Source organism: Lycorma delicatula, chromosome 12 (genome assembly GCF_047948215.1).
Source record: "Lycorma delicatula isolate Av1 chromosome 12, ASM4794821v1, whole genome shotgun sequence".
Lineage (NCBI taxonomy): Eukaryota > Metazoa > Arthropoda > Insecta > Hemiptera > Fulgoridae > Lycorma > Lycorma delicatula.
The window spans coordinates 68,071,279-68,095,278 of NC_134466.1; the positions used below are offsets into that span (position 1 = coordinate 68,071,279).

A 24,000-nucleotide genomic window follows, 5' to 3' on the forward strand; every position below is an offset into this window, starting at 1 on the left:
AAGGCCGATGGTGGATCGTGCCAAATGAGGTGGTGTATCGAGAAATAGAGCCTGTTACTGATACTATGCGGAAAAAAAGAATCTCTTTCTTCGGTCATCTCATAAGGACACCGCAAACAAGACTGTCAACAAATATCATTGAAAAGCTCTGGTTCCAAAAGCTAGAAGTAGGATGGATCAAAGAAATTAGAGAAGATATGAAAGAATTGGGAATTTCCCTGACCGACCTACAGAATAAAACTGGAAAAATTACAAAGCTAAAAGATAAAAGCATTAGATTTAAACAAAAGACAGACAAACGACAAAATACAACGAAGAGGGTGTTTACGGATGAAGAAAAGAAAGCAAGATCTGAACGGATGAAGAAATACTGGGCAGCTCGAAAGAGTAAAATAACACGCTTTTCTCAGAAAAGATCCAACTAAAATTGACTTAGGTGGTCCCATGTTGGCCGTAAAAGCATAATAATAATAATAATAATAATAATAATAATAATAATAATAATAATATATATATATATAAAATGTGTGTTCCCACACACAACACTTTCAAAGTAATAGGATTTTTTTTCTAAAGATTCTTTGGAAAAGAAACACCTTTATTAGTGGTTGATTATTGGGTAGCACTTTAGGAAATATTGCCTGTTAAAAAAAAAGGTTAGGTTAGGTTTAAAGAAATATATAATCAAATTAAGATTTAATCTTTGTTACGTTTATTTCTTTGTTTAAAATTTAAGTTTTCTTATCACTATGAAATATACTGATATATAAAAATCTTAAACCTAAAATCAAATAAAAAGTTTCTGTAGAAATAAATAAACAGTAAATTTAAGGTTGAGTTCTGCTTACTCAGCTTCATTATATGTTGACGGGTTTCAGAAATTATTACATTATCAAAACTAATTGTACTGGTTTTTATATTACGTTTAGTTAACACCCCTCCCTATACTTGACGTCATGACTTATCTGGCCTTCTTGTTTATTTCTTTATTAATTATTTATTTCCTGATTTCAGTAAATTGAGGTTTTTGAAAAGGACATTCGCTTGATTGTTGATCTATTCATTTATGATCGTTTTATTGTTACTTTTTAATTTAAAGATTTCTTGATTTTCTAAAATTTTCATTTACACCATTAAAAGAAACTATAAAGATTTTAGAAAAGAAAATAAACGAGGGAAAGATGAATAATCTATTGAAAATAAAAATCATTAAAACTTTACAAAGCAATTCTTCAATAAAACCAATTTAAGTTTAATAATAAAATATATAAAACGAAGGATGGACTATGGGCAACCCACTATCAGCGAAGTATTTCTACAGAATATGGAAGAAGGTAATGCACCATGAAACAATTAAAATATTTAGAATATATTATGTGCGTGGATGACACATCCTACCCTAGTAAAGAGCATTTTTATATGGGTCTGTCTGTCTTGTGTGTGTGTGTGTGTGTGTGTGTGTGTGTGTGTGTGTGTGTGTGTGTGTGTGTGTGTGTGTGTGTGTGTGTGTGTGTGTGTGTGTGTGTGTGTGTGTGTGTGTGTGTTCGTCCCCCTTAGCTTAACACAAAAAACATCAGTAGTCCGATTGATGTCATTCCGTACAACAATAAATAATAATGTGCTCAGATAACCAGAAAATGCCGAACACTAGCGGAAAATCCCGATTCATTAGTACATGTCTCGTGTCGGTCAGATGTTGTATACTTGTTATTATTTCTACTTGTAATATTTATTTACTTCTATAATCGATATATATGCGAAATATATATTAATAGTATATTTTCTTATTTATGTGATTACACAAATTAACCACGATACATTGCTGATGATATAGTAATTCTAGCCGAGAGTAAAAAGGATTTAGAAGAAACAATGAACTGCACAGATGAAGTCCTACGCAAGAACTATCGCATGAAAATAAACAAGAAAAAAACAAAAGTAATGAAATGTAGTAGAAATAACAAAGATGGACCACTGAATGTGAAAATAGGAGGAGAAAAGATTATGGAGGTAGAAGAATTTTGTTATTTGGGAAGTAGAATTACTAAGGATGGACGAAGCAGGAGCGATATAAAATGCCGAATAGCACAAGCGAAACGAGCCTTCAGTAAGAAATATAATTTGTTTACATCAAAAATTAATTTAAATGTCAGGAAAATATTTTTTAAAGTATATGTTTGGAGTGTCGCTTTATATGGAAGTGAAACTTGGACGATCGGAGTATCTGAGAAGAAAAGATTAGAAGCTTTTGAAATGCGGTGCTATAGGAGAATGTTAAAAATCAGACGGGTGGATAAAGCGACAAATGAAGAGGTATTGTGGTAAATAAAGAAGCATTTGGAAAAATATAGTTAAAAGAAGAGACGGACTTATAGGCCACATACTAAGGCATCCTGGAATAGTCGCTTTAATATTGGAAGGACAGGTAGAAGGAAAAAATTGTGTAGGCAGGCCACGTTTGGAATATGTAAAACAAATTGTTAGGGATGTAGGATGTAGAGGGTATACTGAAATGAAACGACTAGCACTAGATAGGGAATCTTGGAGAGCTGCATCAAACCAGTCAAATGACTGAAGACAAAAAAAATATATAAAAATAAATAAAACAAAATAGACAAATAAAAAAAAAAAGGAAATAAGGTAGAAAAAACAAAGCAAGGACAATTCAGTAAGCGGATTATTTTACATATTTCGTCAGCGTCTTTATCAATTAAGATTTACATAAAATACGAGTATTTTCTCAGCATCTAAAGGATCAAATAACGTGAAATTTTGATGCAAACCAGTCAAATGACTGAAGACAAATATATATATATATATAAAACGGTAATTGTATATACAAAATAAAATGTAAATGTAATGAAACATACATTGAACAAAGGGGGAAGAAAATTAAAATTAAGATATAACGAACACATGAGATTTAAAGAACGCATTTAATAAAAGAAGGACATACCTAAATGAAAAGGGAAGAAACAATGAAATTAATTCACGAATGTGTTAAGGAAAAAGAATGAACATTTTAGAAAACTAGAAATTTTCAAATTAAAAAGTAACAGTAAAACGATGATAAATGAACAGATCAATAATCAAGCGAGTGACCTTTTCAAAAACGTCAATTTTATTAAAAACAGGAAATAGATAAATAAAATTAAAAGATAAGTACAACCTTTAATAACAAATAAACAAGAAGGCCAGATAAGGCAGACGTAATGTAAGGAGGGGCGTTGACAAAACGATATATAAAGATTAATAGAAATTTAAAAGTACTGGTACAATAAGTTTGGACAATTGAAGTGGTTCCTAAACTCGTCAACAAGTGATAAAAAAATGAAGCTAAGTAAGAAAGCAGTACTCGATATAAAAACTATAGTGACCTTAGCAGAAATAATAGTAATTATTATCCTTATTAACAACAATTTCAATAAATTTAACCCCAGAAAAATGTTATAGGTTTCTCAGTAATGTTTTCAATAAATATTTATGAGTTAAATCTTATGAAAGCGATGAAAGTTATGTTTTAGAATTATTTAATTAAATGGTTTTTTAATGTTTTCTTTAGAAAATCCTAATTTGTAGATTTTGCTCACAATCTGATGAGACTGACTAGTTCAGATTTATTTCTGGAATGTGAGCTGCTGAAAAACCAAAAGAACATAATTTCGAACTGAGGGATTGAAAAATCATAAGGTTTAGAGTTTACAAAAACATTTAGCCTAAGGTTTTTATGCGTAAATCTACGTCTCCTTTAAATCTAATCTAGTTTAATCTTTCATTTTAATGTAACCATTAAACCTGTGCAAAAATAACTGCGCAAAATAAATACATCGGTACATAATAAGCTCTAGAAAAGAAAGTATTGTAATCGGTCCAATTTGTGCATATGCGGTTTTCACCGGATCTTGACGTTTTGACAGCTAAGGAACCCAAAAAGCCAGATGGAAGTTTTCCGGATGTTTTATGTACGTGTGTTTGGTGTTGGCCTCTAAATCATCTAATATTTCCGGAATTGCTGGACCGATTTTGACCAAACTCGGTCAGATTATATGGTACATCGATGCCGTTAAATTTTCAACTTAAAAGGTCAAGGGAGTGAGACCGTAGAGCAAGTTGACCTTCAGTTTCTTGAGATTTCGCCTAATTAAGAACTTATTTTCTCAAACACATTTGTTAACGATTAAAAAATATAAATTTTTGCAAAATCGCACCCCCACCCCAAAAAATATGCTGTTGTAGTTGTCTGTTATGTTGTGATGTCACAGGTAAGCGATAGAATTAAATAAATGAATAATATTTTAAAAAGTAACTCGATCTGGCCGGGTATCGAACTCGATAGCCCGATCAACTCGGAATTTGGTGGATTAAGCCTCGCGGCTACACCAGCTGTCGACCGTACAGGCGAAGTTTGTTGTGTGTAAGTTGTAAAATTACATTAGTTTATTCAGAACGACCGTCGCCGCTAGTACCGCTATACCCGCGCGAATTAAATACGGTATGCGCGCGCTCTTTAGTGAGAATCATTGAATTAAATAAGCGAAAAAATATTATATTTAAATAAAATGATGAATATTTTTAATTAAGTTGTGTGTGTAAGTCGTGCATCAGAAAAAAACTGTGCTATCAGCTTTTATATTATTATCTATTAAATTTCTTTAAACTGTTTTGTTATATAAAGTTTACCTGATACTGGTGCTATATGCTTTATAATCAGCTGTTTACAGCTTTTTACTTCCTTTACTTGAATATATGTCATACGTACTTCAGATGAACATTTCTTAAATTAATTTCCACATATAATTCTGAAAAAAAAAAAGTAAATTATATGTTTAATAATATTATTTTATGGGATAATTTGTTACACAATCTAAATACATATGTGTGACTATTCGCAACTTTGAGGAAATTTTTGCTAAGTATTGTGGAGATTTTATTGAAAATTTCATCGTATGCTCATTATTTCATATTGTTGTGGACTAGGTATCCCTACTCTAGACATAGATTAAAAAATAATGTAAAGAAGATCTTGATTTTTTTTTAAGTTACTTTTTCTTGTTTGTATGTTTAATAAACATATTATGATATGAAATATTTTTTATTGTTGCCATCCTTTATGACAAATTATTATTATATAGTACTATTATAAACAAAAAGTTTCCAGATGAAAATCGCTGTCAAACTTAAAATTTTTCATATATGTATATTATTAGTTTTGATATACATAGGATTATTCCAAAATTAGTTTCCAGTCAGACAAAAATCAAATTAGGGATGCACAGATGTGCATAATGAGTAGAAAAATAGTACCGCCTAATTGTGAATTCATAAAAAAATTGAACAAATTGTACTTTGTAAAGCTTGTTTCTGAACTTTAAACTTTCATAAAGTTTATTGGAGGGAAAGGAGATTAATAAGAAATCTGTACTTGTCACAGAAGGTAAAAATCGAGATTGGGAATGAGTTATCAGAGGAAAGCAGACTTGTGAGCAGGGTGTGGCTGGGATGTTGCATGTCACCAACACTCTGTTCAATTGTTAACCGGTAGCGATAATTTAAACGAGTCTAACTGGTAATAGGGGTGTAAATATTTGAGGAAGGGGGATAGAGTGCGTTAGGTTTGCTGATGACATGGTAGTGTTGGCAGAGAGTGAATACATGATAAATGAATTGTTGAGAAGAATAAATAAAACCTGCAAGGAGTATGGGATGAAGATAAATACAAAGAAGACAAAAGTATGATAATTAGAAAAAAAAAGGCAACGATTAGGATTGGGGGAAATAAAGTTGAGAAAGTGGCTCCTTCAAGTACCAGGGGTGCATCATTAAGGAAGATATGAAGTGTGATGAGGAAGTTAAAGTACGAATTGCTAGAGCAATGGAAGCATTCAGCAAAATGAAGAGAGTGCTATGTAGCAAACTAAATCTGTGATTGAGGAAAAAAATTGCAAAATGTTTTGTGTGGAGTGTGGCCCTTTATGGGACAGAGCCATGGACTATTAGAAAGGGAGAGGAGAGAAGATTGGAGGCCTTTGAAATTTGAGTTTGGAGGAGGATGGAAAAGATCAGCTGGATGGAGAGAGTTCGGAATGAGGAGGATGAGTGGGAGAAGAGAGGGCGATTATTGAAATAATAAAAAGGAGAAAATGCAGTTGGTTGGGACATTGGCTGAGACATGACTGCCTGTTGGTGATGGCATTGAAAGGATTTGTAATGTGGGGAGGAAAGCAAGAGGTCGGAGACGAATGAGAATGGTAGACAATATAAAAGGGAAGAAGCTACTATAAAATGAAACAGATAGCACAGAATCGAGCAGAATGGAGGACGGCCATGTGAAAACCTGCCTTTCGGCAGAACACTTATTATTATTATTCATAAATTTTGAAAACAGTTCTTAGTTTATGTATTTTTAAACGTATTTTCCAATCTTAAATATTTTAATAACATTATTTTTACAGTATTTACCGTACACAGTTATGTGCAAAGTACCCAGGTACCAAAACTACTAACTGATGTGCAAAAAACACAAAGAATAGCCGTAGCCCTGTCATTCCTTGAGTGCTATAATAAAAAGGGAAATAAGTATCTCAATAAAATTTGTTTTTGGGGATTGACGAGATATAGGTTAAAGTTTGTGAATGTAGAGACAGAAATACACAGAAATATTGCCAAAAGGCATTACCTTAGTAATGTTAAAGAATTGTTGTAAAATACTTTAAAAGTTATGAAATAAAATCACACCGAATGCTTACAACAGGTGATTTCTTCTTTATTTCTCTATGCAATATACAGTCTGCCTGTAATCACTTGGCGGTTAGTAGTAGAGATATAAGAGAGTAAGCAGAAATTCAAGGTCATCTGTAAATTGTATGTGATGATGAGCATGTGGAAATGTAATATAGATATATAGGCAATTTATGTATAAACATTTTTTCTCTGTATTTTTTTTTTAATCATTCAACTAATTTTTTTTTAATTGGCAACCAATTTTGGCCTGAACTTAGTTCTCAAATAACTTTAATATTTCCATGCACAATCCTTCCAGGTTTTCTTTGTGAAATAAATAATTAAATTTTTATTTTTTCATTTTAATTACATTATTAATTTATTATCAGTAAAGTTACTAGTTTGACATAACTTATATATGCCAAAATAGAAAAATAAAACTTAGGGCACACTATCATAGTTTTATCATTTTATTTGACGCTGCAAGTTAAATTATTAACATCTTCAATAATGAACTGAACCGTATTTATAATAAAACCTTTTTTTATTAACATGCTTCAAAATATGTTTTTTGATCTTTTTTTCTAATTATCCATTCAGACATACGTGTAGAATGTGTTCAAAAAATTGTATTGGATTTGAAATGTGCCTGTTCATTTGATTCATCGTTGAACATTTTTATATTTGTTGTACCAAATATATTCTTAACACTTTTGCCTAATTAAAGAAAGCAATTGACATCAGTGTGAGAATAGCAACACTAGTTATTGAACACAGTCACAAGAATGACTTAAAATGATCAGAAACAACAATTGAAAACAATAAACTATTCTGATTGTGCAGCGCTTTACACAGTCAAATGAGATGGAGTTTTAAACAAAGATTACACTGAACACTTAAATACCCTGAATAGCAATATAAAATCAACATTTGCTAACACCTCAATAAGACAAATCAGAGATCCACAGAGTTCAACAAAATTTGTATTCTATGCATAGACATAAAAGAGACTGTCTCTTAACACATTAAAACATATAAAAGAACACTAACTGTAACATTCTATTTAAAAATTTAGTTTTGTTTGTTATTGTATGACCCACTGGATTGGTCTAGTGGTGAACACATCTTCCCAAATCAGCTAATTTGGAAGTCTATTTTCATTTATATACAGAATAAGTTAAAAGTATGGAAATCCCCAACACCTTTAAAACCGTTCTAAATAGAATCTAGATAAATAGTCTTTCAACTATTTCACCTTTTGACGAGAAATAGAATTTCACTTCTTTGGGGTTGGCCCAGGGTTATAAATCAAATATTTTAACACCCTTTGTGTGATGGATCATTTTAAAGGCCTCTTTAAGACAAGAAAAATGGTATAAATAAACAGTGGTATGATGTTTGTACCCAAAATGACGGCGAGATAAATTTTGGATTTTGAACGGTTAAAGTTGTTGAGGGGTTTCTGTACTTTTCACTCCTCTGTAATTTATTCTTTTATATTTAATCGAAATCTAATGTTTTTATACAAAATGCACAATAACTGTTATAAATTAATAAACATTTAATTGAAAAAGAAATAAAAGAATATAAATTAACGTAAAAAATATAATTTTTAAAGAATTCGCATATAAAGGAAAAACTGCAATAACAATATTAAGGGGTTGTAAAAAGACCTAACGAAAAAAGAAAAAAGAAAGAAATCAGAATGAATATAAACCATATGTATGTAGTAAAAGAAAACTAAAACAAATCAAAACGTATGAGGTTAAAAAGGACCATTCCATTAATATTTATATATATATATATATACTAAAGCTGTTGAAATAATGTTTGTTTATTTCCTCCAAAAACATCAGGGTGACATCCAATTACAGTACCATAATGTTACTTGAATTTTGTAAGCTATGAAATATATCAAGCTTGACTGGGATTCGAATCCAGATCTTTTTGAATAAAAGAGAGACAAGCTTCCACTTCACCAGAGAAGAGAGCATAATAATGGACCCACTGGATTGGTCTAGTGGTGAACGCATCTTCCTAAATCAGTTGATTTAGAAGTCGAGAGTACCAGTATTCAAGTCCTAGTAAAGGCAGTTACTTTTATCCGGATTTGAATACTAGATTGTGGATGCTGGTGTTCTTTGGTGGTTAGGTTTCAATTAACCACACATCTCAGGAATGGTCGAACTGAGACTGTACAAGACTACACTTGATTTACACTCATTCATCCTCTGAAGTAATACCTGAACGGTAATTCGAGGAGGCTAAACAGAAAAAAGGAAGCAAGGTTTGTTATTGTATACATCCCTGATTATCACGATCAATAACAAAAAAATTATTATTTATTTGCTGGCAAATTTAACATGTAAAAGGATTATAATGTGTATTTCTAATAAACTATTTGATTATATATTTTGGAATATTATGTTTGATAGAATTTTAAAGACAAAAATCAAGCTTACAAACAAATTTTGTGTGTGTGTGTGTGTGTGTGTGTGTGTGTGTGTGTGTGTGTGTGTGTGTGTGTATGTGTGCGCGCGCGCGCACATGCTCACGCACACTCGATTATGTGTAATATTTATCAGATTTTGAAGTGTTTTTTTTTATATTGTAAGAATATTGATAACATTTTTTATTAGTATTTTTATCAAATTATATAATTTTTTTTTAGTCCAATATTATAGAATGTTTAGTTAGAAAATTATTATATAAAAATACTATTAAAATTTAAATATTTAATGAAAAGTTTAGTGGAATTTTTTTATTTTTTATAATTTTTCATCTTCATAGTTAGATTTTTTCATGAAATAATGCAGTTCTAGAAATAAATTTATTATTCACAATGTTATTTATGAACATATTTACTGTTTTTGTAAATTAAACAAAGAATTAAAAGAAAAAATTTAAATTATGTTTTAAAAAATCAGATTGAATGTTATTAATCATTATTCTAGACATTCATGTAGCAGACTAAAATAAGATAATTTTGAGTAAATTCTTGTATTATATATATATAGAGGGGAGAGAGAGAGATTATATATATATATATATATATATATATATATATATATATATATAAATATTTGGTTTTACAACAAAAATGCTGTTCCTTATTTTTATGATTAACTTTATTTGTCATTATTATTATAATTGTTTATTTAATTATTTAAATATATTTTTGTGTTAGTAATACAATAAGCCAATGCTGTTTTACTTTTTAACATGACTTCATTGTTTTATAAGCCTTAGGACTTTTTTTCTTACACTTTAAAAGCTATGAAAGAAAATTATTGTAATCTGAAACTTGGGACATAGTTCTTAATAACCATAGTAGAGAAATAATTTATAAGTGTACAAAGAAGAAACAGATGGATTGCCATTAAGTATTTTGGTGATAAATGGCTAGAGAAAGGATCTCTTGAACTGCTAATGTATTAAAAGAAAAAAATATATATCTGTGGTACATTTCATGAAATGTTTGAGTTTGAGTCCATGTTAGAAGGTGAAGTTAATGTGTGTAGATTAGGTGTATGCAAAATATAAAGTGTACAGCAGTGCATTACTGCCTAACATAAAAAGAAGTCAATTATACAAGTAATGTAACTCATAAAGGTAGAAATTTTTTTTTGTGAAAAGTAAATATGGAGTAGAATAATATTATGTAATTTATTTATTGTACCTTTTAAAATAATAATAATAAATAAAAAAACAAATTTATGCCTTTCACCTCAGTTGTTGGTGTTTTATTTACTGATAAAGTCGATTGAAATTTTTTATGAACAAAAAAACACAAAAATTATCAGCCTTTTTTAGCATACAAATACTGACTTAAAAATAAAAAGTGGATTTTTTTCAATATCAAGATTTATTCTACACTACAGTGAAACAGTTATCCCACTACATGTACGATAACCTGAAATTATTATTTAAAAAATAGGTTTTTTAATAATTTTATAAAAAAAAGTTTTTGTAACTTAGTTATAAATGCTGTAGCAGAAATACAACATATCATTTTTTGATTTTACTAATAAGCATATGACTAAATACAGTCTATCATTGTATACACGCGGTGTAATGTATTGGTTAGTTGTAATACAGTTAAGGAAACCCCAGAGTAGAGTTTACATCATCTGCTGTCATTAAGTGTGGATCATATCTGCTAATAATAAAATATAAGATTGGACTTGTTTCCTGTTTCTTGGTATCAATATGAAAAAACAATATTCATATTACTTTAGCGTAAACAAATTATTTTTTATATTTTTAATGTTTAATAAATTTTGCTAAACTTACGTACGAGATTGTATATTAAATTTTAATAATCATCCCTATGAATGGTATTAAAATTTATTTAGTGAATTTAATAAGTTATATTTCAAGAAGTAATTTAAAGTTAACAAAATTATGTTTAATTATTCTTTATTTCATTTTTTCTCTTTGTAAATATGTTAACAGTTGAAAAACAATTTGTTAAAATTACTGTCACGTATGATAGCCCACCAGGCTGGTTTAGTGGTTAACTAGCCGTTGTAAATCAGTTAACAGTTGATTTTGAAGGTTCTGAGGTTCAAATCCTAGTAAAAGTTAATTTATTTTATATTGATTGAATACTGGGCAGTTAATATCTGTGCACTTTGGTGATTGGGGTTCAATTAACTAAATGTCTCAGGAATGGTCAGCCTGAGTTTGTACAAGACTGCACCTCATTTATATATAATTCTCATCTCACTGGGCAGTGGAGGGTTGACGTACATTAGCAAAATGAAACAAATATATAATGACACAGTAAAAACAGATGATAAGTGCTATTTTTTGAAAGGTAACCGATTTAATATATACAACAATAAAAAAATTATGTAAAAAAAAAAAACAAAACATAAAAGAAACAAAAATTTACTTCAAAAGAGCTAAAATGAAAAAAATTGTTTCAGTTTTTTTTAAATTCTGTCATTTTTATAACTCAACAAATTAAATATAATGATGACGGCTTACTTATTTTAATTTGCCACCAACTTCAAAACAGAAATTTAAAGAAGAATTGTAAAATTTTCTTTTTGTGTTTTTTAAAAATTAGTTTTATTTAAAAAATTTTTTTTTATTTCACATATTTAATTTAAAGTATAAATAGGCCTACAAAATGTGTATTGACTGTACTGATAAAAAATTTGAAAGAAACATATAAAGATAAGGAAATTATAAATTAATAAAACTCTCTAATTATAAAACAGAGTTCAGAGGAATGATGTAAAGAAGCTGTTTTTAACATCAGATAAGAGTGTGGAGTACAGGAAAGTGTATTATTTAACTTTTAATTTTCCTGTTATGTAAGAAAGGTAGTTTAACATTATTGTGACATTAAACAATAATGACTTATGACCACAAAAAAGAAGGGTGTCATCAAATCACCTTTTTAGAGAATTAATTTTTTTTAAACTTCCACAGTAGAGAAAAAAATATTTTAGTCAGCAAAGAAACTTCCTGTAAAAAATAAAAAAAAGAATCATCATAATCATTCAAGATTTGGTTAAAAACCCAAATCATGCTGAGAGCTTCCTGTTTTGGAAGTATATTAAAAATACTTATAAAAAATATCTAACTCCGCTGAACTCCTGGAAATTTGAAATTGTTGCATGATGGAATGATAGGATTTCTGCCTTTCTTCTGAAATGTTCTAGGTCTGAATCTCAATCATTATTGGCATTTTTTCACTGTTACATATCCAAAAATGTAAGGAGATGAGTAACTATAATCAAAGTCCTGTAGTTCTTCTGAGAGAATGAAAAAAAAAAAAAATATTTTACTTCTTAGAAATAACTTAAAAATACAAAAATTAACAGTACATGTCAATTTGAACATTAATGAATCAATATGGAAATGAAAAAATATTATGTGATAATATTTTTTTTTTGTAGTATATGAAAAGCATCAAGCTTATTCAGAATTTAAAGCGGGGCCTTTTGTAACATATGAAAAGTGTCAAGCCTGCCTAGAATTTAAACCTGGGACCTTTTGAATGAAAGTAGAGATGTTACCGCTTAACTTTATTACCTTTATCTTTCCTACCAATACTGCAAGACTTATTAGCCAATAATCAGAGCTAATAAAATCAGTCATATAAAATATCATAGATCTAGACATATCTGAGTCCATTTGAAATAATAATTGAATTTCAATAGTTTTAAATAGTACTACTGTATATTTAGTTTAGTATAATATATTCATTTTATAATCATTAAAAGAAAATTTAAATTAGCTTCGTTATTTAATTTTAATAACATTTTTATTTTATGAGAATTCTTTGAGTAAAGAGGTAGTAAATATTCTTTAAGGGAATGCCTAAAGGAACTTCCTCTAGATTTCGTCAAAATTAATCAATATGATAACAAAAAAGGCTTGAATATATATTAAAAATAAAACAGATAAAATTGAAAACACCTTCTTCTTTGAAATTTGTTATAAAAATGCTGATATTTTGTTATATTTTTTAAATTTGTTTTAGTTCAATGCAGAATTTCAGTCAAATTGACCAGTAAATAAACCAGTATCGGTTTATCTGTATTCTCAGATAAATAAATAATGTAAAATAAAATAATACGTACTGACAAATCTTCTATTTACATATGTCATATTACAGTTGTTGAAAATATTGCTATATTTACACACGCATATTCCTTGTGGCAATTAGCTGGTCTTTTTCTTCTAGAACACTTAATTGTATATTTAAGAAATTTTTATTATTTATTTATTCATCAGTTACATAAGCTAATACATACTTGTTGTTACTATACATTTGTTGTTTCTATGTTAATATTGAAAGTTTTCTTTAAAAATAATTATTTCATTGTTTTTTTTTTAATTTATTTTCTTTTCATTTAAATAATGTTACATTTAAACATTAAAAAGTTGAAACTAATGAAAAAGTTAATACATATACAAACTTTAATTTTAGTCGTTGGAAAAACTTTTTCCCTATATGTTGATTCTTCCTTATATTTTCTGTAATTTCATGTTTGCTGAATAATAAGCACCTTGTGAATTTGAGGTTTAGCATAACGGCTGAAGTGGCAGCATATATGGTACCTAATGAGACAGCTGATTTTATAATTGGTCTTGTTGAGATAGAGAACAAAAGATTCAAGTAAGGTAGAGAAGAAAAAAAGTATAACGTGGATCCTTATTTACTTTACAAATCAGTTTTTTTAAGTCTTTTTTTTAAAACTTATTTGATCGTTAAAAAAATGCACGCAGCTAAATAACAATAATGTATTGTTCTGTGAGCCTTGTTCATGTTAACCAGAACTAAAATAAATTAGCTATAAAAAAAATTGAATTAATTAAATCAGAATGAAAATAAGTTAACATTTCAATTATGATTAACATATAATTATTTTAATTTGAATGATTGAATAAACCTTTATTTTCCTTGTAAAAAATATGACAAAAATATGATTTACAACATATAATTAGTGAAAATAATATTGGACGTAACATATGAACACCTGTACCCGTGCTTTAAAATTCAACATTCTGGATTTTGTAAATTCAAGGATGTACAAGAATATGAAGATGTTGTAAATAATATTTATATTGTACACTTTTATGCTGACCATATTTGGTTTAACCGAATAAATAATAAAATGTCAGTACAGATAATATTCTTTAGTATTATTAGATAACTTAATAAAATGTTCGCTTAAAAACGCTACAGTCCAATGGTGCTTAATTTAAATTTCTATGTATACAAAAACAAATATATAATTAGTTTTAAACTAATTGCCTTTTCTTTCGCCCTTCGAACAAATTCGGCAGTCAAAGAGCCCTTGCTTTCCGCAATCTTCTGATCACTACTGAAAAAACAACTAAACCACTTTCATACTCCTTTCACCGACTAAACTAGTAAAGGGAACGAACAAGGAATGTTCCATACACACAACAAGTAAAAAAAAAAAGCCACCTTCCACCAGCACGCCAGGGTCAGCACTGTGGAAGTGATAGTGCTCTCTTTTCCTTGCAGCCTCATGTGCAGCTTCCTACATGAGCATATGCACAACAGCCAAACACCACACCACTGGTACTATGAAGCTCACAGATTCATACAAAGATTTTTGTATCTAAACCGGGGGGATGGCTGCTGACATTAAGCTTAAGGATTATATATTGTACAAGTATAAAGAAAAAAGGACTCATGTTAAATGTTACTGATAATATCAAGTGGAAATAGGGGGTGCTGTAATTTCACAGTGCCTATACGTGAGCTGCCACTGCTTTGTTGTAGGATTTTATATAAAAAATGTTATTAAGATCGGATTACAAGATTAACTAATTATGTATCATTTAGACAGGATGGCAAAAACATGTTTAGAATAGCAATTTGTACCCATTATCTTTCATTATCCAGTCATCTATTTCTTTAAGGAGTTTTTTGTTCACTCTACTATACATAAATTTAGCAGGAATAAAAATTTATTAGTTTAGCAGAAATATACATGAAATGTCTTCTGCAGACCGATAGGTCATTTTGAGGTATTATAAAAAGTGATACTAGATGACCTCATATTATATGGTCATCAGATATTTTCTTAAGAAAAATCAATTTAAAAATTACATGCACTCTATGATAATTAAAAAAATAAGACTTTATATGTAAAAATATATATATTACTTTGTCAAAGTTTTCCATATGAATTACTTCATATATTTTTTACATAACAATTTTTTTTATTCAAAGTGATCTATAGTTTTTAAAATTTATTGAATCTCCATATAATGATTTTAGGAAAATTTTTTCCTGTAGATCCAAAAATACTTCAGTTCCTTAATAGTTGTAATTAAAAAAGTAATTAAAATTTTGGCAAAAAACATGACTAATGGTTGAAATTTTCCAAACACATGCTAATTTTTTAACAAAATTAATAGCTGTAGTAATAAACTTTGTGGGGAATTTTGTTGTGATAGTCCAACATCTACAATTTTAATAACTTATCAGTAATTTACAAATGTATTAATAAAAAATTTTAAAAAGACCCGTTTTAATATTTAATGTAAAATAACTATAAAAATGTTATTACTATTAAATAATGAAGCTAATTTAAATTTTATTTTAATGTACAACAGTAAGAAATTATAATTATTATTACCCAATAATTATTGGCTAATTAGTCTTGCAGTATTGACAGTTTTAAATACACAGAATTGTACAAGTTGAATTTATATTTCATACGATGTTCAATTAGATGCTTGTATCATCTCTAACGACTTCAGCTTATTTGTGACTATATGTGTAATAAATGTAATTTTTTTTATCGGGAGATATTACAAGTTAAAAAAAAAATATTAATAACTTTCTGAAGTAATTATCTTGTTTGTTTACTAAATAATTATTAACGTTATAACAAGAACTGTTTATTAAAAAGCTCAGTTGGTAAACAAAATATTTAAAAAGTAACATCTTTTAAATAAATAATGTAATGTTTTAATTAAAAAAGAAAAAAATTATTGATTACTCATCTTTTGAAATTAAGAGTGATGCTCTATAATTGAAAATGTTAAATTAAATCAATTGTAATTTCGATTCCTTACAATTTTATATAAAATAATTTTAAAAAATTACTCAATTTGAAAAAAAAGGGAGTAAATTTGACACATTTTTCCTTATACTTCTATTTTAATATCTCTCTTAAAGATAATTATTGTGCATTATTTAATAAAATTATGTTAAAATGTTTGATAATGAAATGTAAAAAAAAAGGGAATTTGAAATGTGGCATTACAAGAGGACATTAAAAATTAGTTGGGTCTATGAAGAGATAATAAAACCTTGTAAAGAGATGTAGTAAATTGATAAGCCTTCACTGAAATCATGATGTATGTATTAAGACAACCAGTTTTAGTTAATTTGATAACTGAGGAATGTATAGAAGATGCAAACTGTGGAAGAAGATAATATTGAAGTATATAAAATGGGTAATTGAAGATTTAGAACATAATAAATATTTTGAGGATAAATGTTATGTATTTGTGTAGGGTGTGAGTAGCATCAAACATAACTAATGATCTCAAAAAAAAATTTACAATAACACTTCACATATTATTATTGTGTGTGTGGGTGCGCACACGTGTGCATGTGCATGCATGCATTTGCATTGGGCAAGCATGTGTATTTGAGTGATCAGTATATGTAAATTTGCTATCATTAAAATTTTTTTAATGAATTATTACTAAACAGTAATGATTATTATACAGTCACAGAATTCACCATTATTAAAGTTAATCTGGATTGTTACTGTAGGAAGGTATGAGAGAAAATTGCTTTGCATTTCTCCTGCCACCACCCCATTTGGTCACCCTAAAGCATAAGATCGAATGTCTGTGCCACAAACAACTGCTGAGCCTCGAAACAGTTTAGCGACTAGTTGTCGTAAATAGCTTCTAGAGCTTACCTAACAGTGTGAGTGGACTAATTGCGGTGCCATACACTATCAGCTTACTTGTCCCAACTGCTCACTTGTCACATATTTCCTAAAATGGATAGGCGCACCCCGTCAACTACTAAAAATATATATGACATCCATAAATTAAAATTTACTTTGACATGACAGCAATTTGCTGCCACGCCTAGGTCACTGAGTGCCAGCAAGTAATATGGTGGACCTGTCCACCATATTAAAACGCTTGGAGCCCTAATTGGCTGGTAGTTAGCCATATATCTCAAGGTTAGCTTCCTACAGCAGTGCGTTAGGAGGTTTTCCCTTAAGTAAACTACTGATGTCGGTTGAACATAGCAACCGCATCAAGGCCTGACAATGCCACACGGTCTGACAATGCGCCTCTCTCCACATCGACTCACCGCTTGTGAGTGGCCAATTTTCCCCTTGACCTCTAATTTTCAGGGTGGACCGGTCTCTAGCTCCCCCCACCCAAAGAGCAGGGCAGTCAAACATCAGGTGTTTATTTGACTGGACCTCCCCGCAGACGCACAGCTCATCAGCTGCCAGGCGGAACCAAAGCAAATATTGGTTCAAATTAACATGATTGGTGATCACCTGGCCCCGTTGTCGTTAAAAACGAACTCGAGGAATACCATCCCCCCCAGATCCCATATAAACTTGTACAAGGATCTTCCCGTAACCGTGGTGTTTCATTCCAGCTTTCGCATCGCGAAGCTTTGCAGCCTCTTCCACAGGCGAGAGATGATGGCAACTGAACGAAATTTAGATCCGGTGCCTTGTGATCACCGTTCCGTACAGGCCCGAAACCGCCTAATGTGGTTGCTAAACGGCAACTTCTCATCAAACAAAACACCTAGGTACTTATGAACTCTTACTCGGCTGATTACACAGCCTTTATATTTAATGCGGGGGTTTCGACAATACAATAATTTTTTAGCACCCTTGAGAAGCATAAACTTCGTCTTTGGCATAGAAATCTTTCAATTTTGAATGTCCATTCAGCCCTCCGCGGTCGACAAGTTCACTTGCGCTCGATCTTCCAGCTGCGGTCGTGAATTACCACGAACTAAAAGGAGACGAAAGCCTGGGCTGTGACCCCTTCTGAAAATGTCAATCCCTGAAACTCATCAAATACCAGATTCCACAGCAGGAGACCGAGAACGGAACCCTGCGGACTTCTACTGGTGACGAATTTTTCCACAGCTAGGTGCGCATCTTTAAACAGAGCCGCACGATTAGACAAATAGTCACGTACTACGGCCTGCAGGGCTACGGAAACATTGCGACATTCCAACTCATAGTGGACAGAACTCCAACACAAGGAAGGAAATATCTTGCCTCTATGTCTATAAAAATCGCCAAAACATATTTATAGTCGGCGCTTTCCATCTCGGCAAGAGCATTTAAGTTGCAGTCCTCAGTGCCAACCCCTTTCGTGAAGCCATACTGGCCTCGATTTAGAAAACAGTTCACCTCAATTCTTTCCCAGAGCCGTTCCACAACCAGCCTTTTTCAAGCAACTTGCCGATTACCGGCAAGAGGCTGATGGGCCGATAACTGCCGACCTCACTAGGATCCTTTCCTGGTTTTAAGAGCACCCTCACCAAAGCCACTTTCAAACAAGTCGGGAAGCAGCCCCAGCTGAGGTACCCCGTGAACAGCCTGCCAAGCGGCTCTCTTATGACAGGCAGTAGATGGTAGAATATATCCGAGTCAAGTTGGTCAATCCCAGGTGACTTTTTCAGTGCCATTCGAGAAACCACTCGGTCTATATCTACGGGATCCACAGCCCGTATGCCAGGTAAGGGCGTAGCCCCCGCCCTAACGCCGTCCTCTGCTTCACCCTCCGGAGCATCTGGAAACAGAGTATCCAGGAACTCCTGGTATGTCGCCACAGATGTTAAAGTGTGGTCACGACCACCAAACCCGTATCGAACACTGAACAACACGTGCAATGGCTTTGGCCGGTAACATGATTTTGCGAGCTGCCAGGGGCTGCGCTTCAACTCGCACATGGAGTCTTGCCATAACTTGATTCTGCTTCCTTAATGACATGAACATACTCATTAAGGGCTCGCCGTAGATCCGGAGACGCTCAGCGCGCATGTCATGAACGATAATCCTCGTTAGGGGGCGACCAAGCGGACCTAACTCTTACGCGCAGCACGATAAGGTCAGAGGACCACCACTTTTTCCCGGGTTTCCGCCTGCGTTTAAGAGAAAGCTTCCCGGAAGCAACGGTCATGACGGCTCCAGGCACTCCCCGATCAGCGGACTGGCCACTACCTAAGGGTCCATCCATTGGCCGAGGCCGCCGTAGAACCCTATCGCAGCCAGTCTTGATGGCCCGGCCGAATTGTTCAGCCATTAATTCCACCTCCTCTGTTTACTACATGCGCCATTCCAACCCCTGCAAGGCAGCCGCGCACTCGCGCCGCAGCCTGTGCTGATCCAGGCCACTTATAGCATCCCGAATGCTGTAAAATCCAGGCTTACGTTATAGCATCCCGAATCTAGAGCTCTTAGACCGCCTACGTAAACGATCTCATTGGTTATAAGCCTATGGTAGCTCACACTGGCCTCGGACCAGAGAGTCCAACTACTTGTACTTCGGAGCAAGTCACCCGACACCAAAGTGACGTCTATTTAACTTTCTCCCAGTTCGGAAGAGCAAGTTGGCTGTTGTTCTGCATCATTAATCAACTAGAGGATCCTGGCTTCCACGAACTGTTCTAGACCCGGTATGAGAGGAAAAATCTGTCTAAGAATTTGATGTAAAGTAAAGTAACCGTCATCAGACGATTCAGTACATTATATGTAAATAATTGGATAGCGACTGACAGTTACTGGAAATAACTGGCTGGACATGCCAGTCCTACTGCCATAGCTAAAGACTACCATTAAGTATATATATATATATTTATATATATTTTCTACAGGCCATATACATTCCAGAATTGATGACAAATGACCATCTTTTCATTAATAAGAAAGTCAGGTTGATTACCCAGCACTATTCAACTAAGAGCTTATCAATAGATTTTCTAGTCGATGACTTTACTGAAGCAGTTATTGGAATATATTATCTGAATGTTGATGGCATATTTTTAATTTAAATTTTTAATTATTCCTAAGCTTTATTTTAAATTAATTCACTAGAGTTTTGCAATGAACATATTTTTTAATTCTTTATTCATAAAACTAAAGAAAAAATGTTTATTTCTCTAAAAATGTTTACTGCAGCAGCAATAGCTATAAAGGAAAGAATGTTAATCATCGAAATTTTAGTTGTGGGATTTTACGAATCTTGACATTTTATTATTCTTTCTAACTGAAAAAACAAAATCCATGGAAAATTTTTGAGGATAAGTGTGTATCACATAATATTTTGAAAATAACTCAAAATATTGTGGACTTTCTGAACATTATAACTAGAAATTGTATTTAAATATTTCTATACATGGGGCATTAATTGAATTAAATTTTGAATTTAGTCAGTCAAAGGACTGGACTTCTGAAGACTGTTTTAAATTTTTTATTTTTTGTGGGGGATCGTAAAAACTTGAAATTTGGTACAGTAGTAGTTATTACACGAGTTGTTAGTAGTATTGAAAAAGTTGAATTTAGGGGTGGGGATATAATTAGTTGTTTTAGAGTTTTTATTTATATTACCAAAACAATTACTAAAGTCATGAATCTTGGAAAAAATATTGATTTGCATAGTTTGAACTTCTGTTCAATTTTGATGCTAATCTGAAAGGGATTATGACCGTAACAAAAACTCTTTTTTTTTTAGATTTTGCTTAATAAACCAACCTGATGATTATGCACCAAAAATTAATATAAGTACAATATTGTAATTCTATCAAGTTGATAATTGTAGCCCCCTGCATACAACTAGGGGTAAAGTGATAATCGATTGCACATTTATTAGTTTTCTTCTAATACCATTAAACAAATTTTGCCCTAAAGTCCAGAATTTAAGTGTTTCCTTATAATAAAATATGACAGGATATTAATTTTAATGGAACTGTACCTCATTGGTAAAAAATAGGATCCTGATTAAAAAAAAAATTAGTAATCTTATTTCCAAAATCTTTTTTCATTTTGCATCTTATAACTTATTTGTTCTATTTTAAGTCATGAATATTTTAAAACCCTATGGCATATTTGAATTGAAAATTTATCAAGTGCGAAGCCAGGAAAATGACGCAATCATTTGTCAGTTTTTTTAAATTCATAAAAAATGAAGGAAATTTTTTAAATTCAATTTAATAGCAGTTTTAAAATGATTTAAATAATATCCAAATATTTTACAGGAGATAATCAGAAGATTTATTATTTATATATAATTTGTTTGTGCAAGTCATTCGTACTAAATTCAAGATTTAATATATCTTCTTTTTTTTTTATCCAATATATTAAGAATTTACTGATTGCATAAGTATTATTTATCGTAATTTACAGACTCAGGATGCAATTTAATAAAATATTTTAAACCCTTGAGAAAAATTGCTGTTAAACCTTTAATTGGTATTAATAACTTTTGACACAACACATTCTTAGGATTTCAAAGTCAATACATTTTTTTAACAATTCAAATGAATTTTAACAAAAAGAATATCAAAATAATTTTTTTAAAAATTTTATTAAACTATATCTTTTTAAATACTTGCCTCTTAAAATTGCATACTTACGGTTTCAAAGAATTAGTATATTAAAGTAAATAAAACATTTAAAAATTTTGCTGAATTTTTCAGTTCAAATAATAGATAAAAACTGATAACTATAGGAAAGTATCTATAGCTCAGCCTAACCAGTTTTGCTGACATTTACTAGATGTGTACATAGAGGTTAAAAATGACGGTTTAAGGTTTCACAGAATAGCGTCGATGATACCAGTCGATGTCATTTATAAACCACAAAAAAGTGTTACCTCATTTTATCATTGAAATTTATAGATAAATTTTATTTATTACAGCCTCTATACTTAATTGTATAAGATGCACTAGAATCTTTAATTGATTTTAGATAGTTCTATTCAGATTAAATTTTAATGTGTACTCAAATATGTATTTTTTTTAATTTACACACTAAAAACTGTTACATTATTCTGTAATGATATTATTTCTCATAATTGAACCACTATTTTCATTTATCAATATAAACTGCATTTTTTTGGTTATTAAATTTTGTAATGTTATCTGATTAGTTTCCTTGGTCTTTACTGGAAATATATAAGCGTACAACTCATTTTTGTTATTTGCGGAATAACATATCTATCATTTATGAGATGATCTATATAAAACATAATTACAATTGCGATCTGATTTGGAATCGAATGTTGGGCAGGAATTTATAAATCTCACTTAACGAGAATGGAAATAACACAAAAAATAACAATTAGAATTACGGATTTCAAAAGTAGTTTCAACCCATCTCTTAAGGTTTTCAAAAGACTGAATATTTTAACCGTAAAGAATCATACATATTACAAAATATTAAAAAGTATTTTTCAATAGTTGTAAAGATCATAAAATAAATAATATGTACAATACAAGTATGGGTGTAGAAAATACACAAATCCTGGCTGTATTTAAAGAATGGTTTCAAAAATCAATTGTCTATTTAGGACCTAAAATTTATAACATGTTAGATAATAGTATAAAGCATATAAATGTTGAAAATATAAGAGGTAATGAAATGGGTTGACAGAATTCAGGACACTAGTGTTTTGTTTTCTAAATTAGAATGAATAAAAAATGAGCATAGAACGAATAAAATTAAAATAGTGTTCAAAATTTACAATATGATCGGGGTTTTGTACTACTGTTGATGAATTGAACCACAAACTGCCTTATACGTAACAATTATTAAAAATAAACTCGATGTGACAAACGTTAGATTAATTATATTTAGATTAGGCAATATTTTAAGACTCATTTATACATTATATTACTTTTGGCACTGAAGGCTTTATGTTACTCTAGGTATTCCAGAAAATAGAACTTTGTAATTATTGAAATAAATTAAAATTAATCTATGGTGAAAATAAATGTTTCAGTACGGTAAAATTTATGTTGTAAACTTCACCTAGGTGAATCCAATTTTACAATTATTATTAATTATACAATTTAAAAAATATATACATGTATATTTATATATATACTGACCTTTAATAATTTTATTATATCCATTGCTTCTTGATATTAAAGAAAAAATTTTAAAAGATCTGTGTAACAAAAATTATAGCTTATACTTTTTAAACAAATAGTATATGCATTTATAAATACAAAACACATGCGTTATTTAGTTTTATGCTATAGCAAAATAAGTTATTTGACAGTGAATTTATCTATTTTATTAGTATTAATTATAATAACAGAAAATTTTTATTAAATACAACAGATACTATAAAAAAAAATCAAATAAATAAATAAAATGTAGATTACAATAAACAATTTGCGTTGGAATATTATGATTATATTATCTTAATTTGATATCATTATAAGTTTAAATGTAATATTGATATGCAAAAGATAACAGAAGTTGAACATTTCCCCCTCTGATTATTAGATTTAATTGTAATAGTAATAAACTGATTTTTATTCGTTATAAAAAAAAAATTGGACATCTAAGAAATGTGCATGTTGGTTGTTGTCTGTTTAATTGTGTGTTTATGCATGCGCGCGTGTTTGTATGTTTATATATATAATTTATTTTCAGCTAATAAGATATTAAAATTGTTTGCTAATTTAATCAATTTGTAAACTGTATTATCTTCAAATGGTACCATTTATTAAATAGATAATTATGTAGTTTGTAATTAAAT

The 24,000-nt window shown here is 30.3% G+C and overlaps 2 protein-coding genes across 8 annotated transcripts in view; one reads left to right on the forward strand and one right to left on the reverse strand.

The window, feature by feature from the left end:
• Positions 1 to 23,573, reverse strand: part of LOC142332840 (facilitated trehalose transporter Tret1-like) — a 26,261-nt gene extending 2,688 nt beyond the window's left edge. The window contains exons 1-2 of the mRNA XM_075379479.1: positions 23,342 to 23,573; positions 4,681 to 4,799 (exon numbers count right to left, since the gene is read on the reverse strand). Coding sequence (XP_075235594.1) covers positions 4,681 to 4,753 — 73 coding nt within the window. The 5' untranslated portion in view covers positions 4,754 to 4,799; positions 23,342 to 23,573. The remainder of the gene's footprint in view (positions 1 to 4,680; positions 4,800 to 23,341) is intronic.
• The window catches only part of LOC142332836 (EF-hand domain-containing family member C2-like), a 367,638-nt gene that overhangs the window by 292,601 nt on the left and 51,037 nt on the right, over positions 1 to 24,000 (forward strand). The window lies entirely within an intron of this gene.